The sequence below is a fragment of the Sinohyriopsis cumingii genome, chromosome 6 (assembly GCF_028554795.1).
Source record: "Sinohyriopsis cumingii isolate HCF-2022 chromosome 6, ASM2855479v2, whole genome shotgun sequence".
Taxonomy (NCBI): domain Eukaryota; kingdom Metazoa; phylum Mollusca; class Bivalvia; order Unionida; family Unionidae; genus Sinohyriopsis; species Sinohyriopsis cumingii.
Window position 1 is genome coordinate 125721945 of NC_142966.1, and position 7566 is coordinate 125729510.

The 7566-nt window shown below is 35.8% G+C and overlaps 1 protein-coding gene across 9 annotated transcripts in view; it reads left to right on the forward strand.

Annotated features, from left to right (window-relative positions):
* LOC149797899 (transforming growth factor beta activator LRRC33-like) overlaps positions 1–4776 on the forward strand; it is a 96856-nt gene extending 92080 nt beyond the window's left edge. For all 9 annotated transcript variants that reach the window (XM_089962942.1, XM_089962941.1, XM_089962938.1 and 6 more), the window contains one exon: positions 1438–4776. In XM_089962942.1, coding sequence (XP_089819068.1) covers positions 1444–3072 — 1629 coding nt within the window. In that variant the 5' untranslated portion in view covers positions 1438–1443 and the 3' untranslated portion in view covers positions 3073–4776. The remainder of the gene's footprint in view (positions 1–1437) is intronic.
* Positions 4777–7566: the final 2790 nt, after the last annotated feature.

A 7566-nucleotide genomic window follows, 5' to 3' on the forward strand; every position in this document is an offset into this window, starting at 1 on the left:
TTTTTTCATTCTGAAATAAATAAAATCTATATAAAAAACTTTTTTAGCAGGTATATATATATATATATATATATATATATATATATATATATATATATATATATATATATATATATATATATATATATATATATATATATATATATATATATTATAGTATTTGTAGTGTTGAATCTGACGCTAGCTACGTTATACTTTGCTCTCGTTCACGATATCCACCAGTACAAACATTATAATCTACAAAGAGAACGAAAGTTAAAATGTACATGCACCATTTCATACAGTATTGTGCTAGGATCGTTGATTTTACTTTCCACGAGACTTGGTTGACCATTCCCCGATTACAATATAACTTTTGTCTTTCGTGGAGATGGAAACGACAGTCCAGTATTGTCGGGCACACCATTCTTTTTGAATCCTGCATGCCAAGTACACCAGTCTGCTAGTTAGGTAAATCATGATGAAGTTGGAAAAGACAATCCAGTATTGTCGGGCACACCATTCTATTTGTATCCTGCATACCAAGTACACCAGTCTGCTAGTTAGGTAAATCACGATGAAGTTGAGGAAGACAGTCCAACATGAAAGTAATCTCTTTTATTTAGAAGACATAAAGTGGTCCCCAAATACTTTAATGTACCCCCCTCCCGGGCAAATATAATAGTAATGTGTGTGATTTCATGAAACGGACTAAGTAAGTACAAACAAATAAATATGCAGGTATCAGAAGTATGCAATAATTTTTCTGATGATGCATTGGGCCCTATGAAAGAGGTCACATGCACCCTTGTTTATGTATAGAAGAAAACGTGTATTAGGCCCTATTACGACATAAGGTAAAATAATTATGTGCCAGACCACCTATTCATAAAAGACATTTACTGTTGTTTTCGACAATGATTTTTATGGACTTGTTTTATGGTATTTATAAATCTTTGACTAGGTGTGTAATGATGATGAGTCATGCATGTATCTATTTGGAACGTTACTTTCTGGTACCCATCTTTGTTTCATTAGTCTCTTTAACGTTTGTTTGTTCTTTGTCGTCTTTAAGCGAATGTTTTTTTTTCTATTTACGTCAGTCAGTAATCATCTAGTAATGTATGTAAAAAGTAGCACATTGGTGATATACTGTGTAGTACTTTTGCGATTCAGTTTTCAAACCCAAAAGGCTAGAGCCTATAATGAACAACGATCGTCCCTCCAAAAGGTACTCTGCAACAACACTTTTAAAACCTGAGGAAAGAAATATAATTAAAGTCAGATAAGTCTAATATTGCTTTTAGATAAAAGATTATTTCAAATCCAAATGGATTGCTGTGATAGCATTAAAACCTTAATATTGTACAGTTTCCTGAACGTATGTTAGCCAATGTATCGAATGAACTTGTGTAGTCCATGTACATTTTGAAAAGTTCATGTTGTTTTTAATTTCAGATTACAATGACTTGGGTCTCTAACAGGATGGCGTGCTGGTTCATCTCTTGCTTGATGCTTTTAATAGCAAGCGTGACAACTGACCTCACTTGCCCGGATCTGAGATCAGTGTGTACGTGTGGGATGAAATTGGTATGGCACGAAGGAGCATGGAAAGACCTAGCTGTTGTGAATTGTTCTTCTGCAGGTCTGGTATCGATTCCAAACTTTTCAAGTCTGGAAGGACACGAAATTGATATGCTGATTTTAAACAACAATAACCTGACAGATATTCCACCAAAAGCTTTCAGAAATCTCACTGTGAAGGAACTCGTATTATCGCGAAATCCGCTCAACACTATCAGGCAAAATTTATTCGCACCATTGAAAGAGTCCTTAAAGAAGCTAGAATTACAAGGCGTTGAATTAAACATTGATGACGGGCTTGTATTTCTTAGCAATTTGGATCAACTTACAGCCTTGGACTTAGGTCACAACCATCTGAAGAACGAGTATGGCGAATTGACTGAGGGGATATTTGATGGACTGTCACTAAATTCCTTGAAGACGTTGGTTTTAAGAGTGCTGAAATTGACAAAACTTAAAGAAGGTGCTTTTCGTGGACTTCCGAACTTGGAGGAGTTAGATATATCTATTAACTATCTGGCTGAGATACCAAGCGAATTGAAAAATGTGAAAAATCTAAAAGTGTTAAACATGTATTCCAATGAAATAATGATACTAAAAAATGGTTCATTTGACGGCTTGACGAATTTGGAGAGCCTTTATTTTGGTGCTAATGAAATAGTAACTATTGAAGAAGGTGCCTTCGCGGGTCTCGAAGACTCCTTACAACGGCTTAATTTTTATCACAATGCTTTGACGTCAGTTCCCGTGGATGCAATTGTCAACCTTAGGAAACTGAAAATGTTGGGTTTTGCTGCAAATAACATTCAAACAATAGAGAACGGCACCTTTTTAGGAGAGTACAAGCTAGAAATCCTCGAATTAGACAAAAACCCATTAACATACCACGAGGATATGTTCACGGGGGTTGAAGATTCCTTAACAACGTTATTCATCCGTGAAAACAAACTTAAGACTCTTCCTTTACGTGCTTTACGAAAACTTAAGCGTCTATCCCACCTCGATGCTGCGGATAATCATATTACTGAAATAGACAGGTTATTCTTTGGAAATCTAAAGCTATCTAAAATCTTCCTAATGTGGAATAAGATTTCAAAAGTTGATCCGAGTGCATTTAATTCTCTTCCAAATGGGATAATTCTCGATTTGTACAACAATCTTCTCACTGATATATCTTTTATTCTGAAACTTGAAGAATGCACGTTCGAAGACGTTGATGTGTCAAATAACCCTGTGATATGTGACTGTTCCATAGAAGAAATACTTAATAGTGGTATTGTAGCCTTCCCTATCAAAGGAGAATGCTCTTTTCCAGAAGACGAGAGTAAAATATATAGGTTCGATAGTCCTCGATTAATGGAAAGACTGGTAGAGTCATGTAATAGGACGCAAAAATATGCATTCTGTTGGCCTGAAGTATATCAAGACTCAAGTACCAGTCGAGTTACTTTGATGAAAGTTCTTGTAGCCCTTGTGACTTTAATCACCTACTTACAGCCACATGTATGATACAATATAGACAATGCGACGTATAGCCACGTGTTATTTGGATACAGTCATTTAAACAAAAAAACTCACAAAAATACGAATTAGTAATTGAAAAATGTGCAAACAACGTTAGAAGCGCTGTATGCTGTTAATAATAAAAAAGCGAACCTGAAAGCTGGTTCCTGAAATATGACGATACATGGGTCTATAAGGAACATCGTTCACTCAGTGAAAGACACGAGATGAAATGTTCCGATTTATGACGTTACATGGTTCTATAAGGAACATCGTTCACTCAGTGAAAGACACGAGATGAAATGTTACGATTTATGACGTTACATGGTTCTATAAGGAACATCGTTCACTCAGTGAAAGGCATGAAATGAAATGTTCAGATTTAAAATGTGCTTTATAAATGCTCATCGTAAGTTTATCTTTTTTAGCAAAATGTGTTTCATTAATCGTTCGATCTTTATACATCAAAATTAGAATCACAAGTCCTTTGTTGTATTTCGGCTATTTTCAATGCATCTTTAGAAATAATTGCTAGTGCTGGTACGCTTCACACACACACACACACACACACACTATATTACAGGTGATTGCTTAACAGAGTCCAGGACGGACATAAAACGGTCCAAATATAGTTTCGGACAGTGTCCGGATCACCCTGCGGAATTCTCAGATGTAACAACATTAAAAAGAAAGCACAAATCATGATGTTAATAGTACCATCGATCAAGCACGGCGTAGACATTGTTTCCATGAATCTCTCACAAACTTCTTGAAGAAATACTTTTTCCCTCCATCGTTAACTTGCATCAGTTCGACACGTAGGCTTCCCATTGGTACTGATTCTTTAACCCATCATAACATTATGTTGATGAGAAAATGCAAATTTGCATTTTAAACAAAAACAGACAACAATAAAGAACAAAATTTCCTCCATTTGGTTATAAGAATTATGTTACATATGCTAATTTGGACATTTTCTGATATAATGCTCAGGATGATTTTGAAACTGTATCGCCGCAAAATAACTTTTTTTATTCCTGTAGAAGATCCAATCTAACAAAGAAGTGATGTAGTTAAGAAGTGACGTAGTTATCGTAGTTATTTAAATGTTTATTTTTCTTTCTTTTAAGTTTCATTTTGTTTCCTTTTAGGGTAGGGTGGGTTGGAGTGAGAGAGCTTTTTCACACTATGTATCTTCGCTTAAGCATCTTCCCAGAATAAGTATGCATGGCTTCGAAGAATCGGCGGCCACAGTTCATCTGTGGCGAAAGATTTATTTTAGAGATATTACTGATATGCACAATTCAGAGATGTTACTGATATGCCTGAAAGTCCGTTGTTTATAATTACAAAAATGGAGTGCTGTCAAGAATTGTACACACACACACACACACACACAAGAGAATATATGCATATAGAAAAAGTCTAATGAACTCGATAGGCTCCATTTAAAAAATTATTTATCTGTATTCATATGCCATTTGCACAAAGTAAATATATATAAATATGATGCTTTTCTTAGCATAATTAATTGTCCTATATTTGTTAGCCTCATATCGGTAATGACATGTTTGTGTAATAACATCATTTATTGCTACGCTAGTTATTAACTAGCAATTGGTATGTAGCTTTATTTGTTCCAATGTTGTAAAAGTATGTCGTGATGCCAAGCAATCTTTCGTGAATAAATATAGTAATAATACACTCAAATGGATTTATTAAATGATTATTTTTAATGAGAGTACGTGTTTTGGCTAAAAGAGTTTCGTTTGTTTAGCTATGTACATCAACCCAAGGAACCCCCGACGACCACCCGCCAATCATGTCCTTCGTTCCGAATTTTGTTTCAGGCAAAGAGAGGCAAACTATATAAAAGACCAATATGGATTAGACCTTGCGATGTACCTCGTAAATATGACCTATTTCCTTACAACAGGTTCGTTATAAATGATGTTTCATTTTTTAAATTAAAAATTGTGTGACGTTCCTTGCAATGTAGTTTTTTTCAGACTAAAAAGAAGAGAAAAGTATTGTTGACATTTGGTGCTTAATGGCACGAGTCACCTCTTACGGCTGACCGCACCGATAGCCTAAGTGGTTAGAGAGTCTCGGGTTCGAACCCTTACCGAATCATACCAAAGCCTTATAATATGGTATTGCATCTGCCTCGCTTGGCGCTCAGTATTAAAAGATTAGTGTTAGGACTGATCGGCCTGTTGTCATGATAATGTAACTGGATGGGACATGATGCTACATGTCTGTGGCATGATGCCCCAGTGCTAGACATCACTATAAACGGCTACATTGCAGACATCGTAGCCATATGACTGAAACGTTTTTAAAGCTATGTTAAAACTCCTAATCACACACACACACACACACACACACACACACACACACACACACACACACACAAATCACTTATGCGATATTTTTTTTGGGTAGTTTCTCAACAATTATGTTGCTTGGAGTAGTCTGTGTACAATTCTGTTGTTTGGATTAGTTGCACAAAGAAGGCTTTAAAAGGTAAGGCAGTATTGTATACAAGACACAACATATGAACTTGTATACTAAATTGGCGGCCAGTATAACTGGAAAAAACAGATAAGAACCACCGAACCAAGGGATGGTTTCTCACGTACCCACATTCTGTTGTTTGGATTAGTTGCACAAAGAAGGCTTTAAAAGGTAAGGCAGTATTGTATACAAGACACAACATATGAACTTGTATACTAAATTGGCGGCCAGTATAACTGGAAAAAACAGATAAGAACCACCGAACCAAGGGATGGTTTCTCACGTACCCACATTGGCCGAACCCGAGCCCAAGACACGAACCCACGCAGACGGCAGTAATCCGTAACCGTGAGAGCTTTAGACCATTTGATAACCCTTTTCCTCTGTTTTCTAATCAACAAAATGTTAATTGGCATGCATTGGGTGTATATATATATATATATATATATATATATATATATATATATATATATATATATATATATATATATATATATATATATATATATATATATATATATATATATATATATATATATATATATATATATATATATGTATACACACACACACACACACACACCCTACATGTGATATTTTTAGTGACTGTTAATTCAGGCTGCATTTAAAGCGCTCTTATGAAACAAATTTGGTACCTGCAAAGAAGTAATTGTGAGATAATAATTTACATTTTGACATACCAGATCTCCTTAATCTCTTTGTACCCGCCCTTCAAAAATGACAGGAAAACGTTCTATAAAACAGTGGACTGTGTTTTCTTGGGATTTTGTTTATAAATTTTCAAGTAAATTATGCACCGTTTTTTTGTCCTCCATTCGAACGATGAAGAACAATGTAGTGTATATCGGTGGACAAACGATCTTCGATAAAATCATAGCAAATCTTCTTTCCAAATGATTGGCATCCATATATTGAAAATTTTCCATAAGGGTTAATGTAAACTCTGCTGGTAATAACTTTTGCAATGGTCTTTCGCACGTCGTACGCGATACATCCATCCGTCTGGTGCCTGACGTCACACCACACAAGTTTGTTATCAATAGTCTTCCTAAACTAGTATAACTTGCCATGAATTATTTCAGATACATTCATCCCAAGGTCTATTGGGTTCTAAATGAAAATGGTGACCTTCAGACATCCAATACGGCTGCCATGACAGCCATCTTGATTAGATAGTCACATTGACATAGGATTCTATTGAAAGACCTAAATGAAAACGATGCCAACATAGACCTTAATGTAGACCTAAAAGACCTGAAGGAAGAATACCTAAGACCTAAATGTAGACATAAAAGACCTAAATGAAGAATACCTAAGACCAAAAGACCTAAACGAAAATGATGCCAACCAAGCATTCTTTGTGACTACCATGGCGGCCATCTTGAAATTATTGTATTGCTGCAACCCTTGAATGGATGGCCATATCGACATGAGATTTTCACTAAAACATTTATTATCTCATATTGGTTGCATATGAAAGTGGTGTCCCTCAAATATCCATATACTACTCTTCAACCACGGGCGGCCGTGTCGACATGGCGACGTGGCGACTAAAAGGATTACTATTACTTTTAGTTCGTCCTAAATAAAAACTGTACAGATCTGACACCCAGTATGTCCGCCATGAAAACTTTGTTATTGCTATTCCTCTTGCTCGGATGGTCTATCTATCTATCTATCTATCTATCTCTTTGATATGACTCGGCCGGAGTTTGATCCCGCCACCCGCCTCCGAGCGAACGCTCCAACCACTTAGGCCCACCGGATCGGTTAAGAAGAAGAAGAAGATGATGATAATGATGATGATGATGATGATGATGATGATAAAAACGTTGTAGTAGAACTATTAATAGTGTTAGTAGTAGCAGTGGCATAATTAGCAATAATGAAATTTCACATGAAAGAAAGTTCACTACACCCTCACTCATCAGCCTCCAAATGGGATCAGGCAACAGTTTTTTT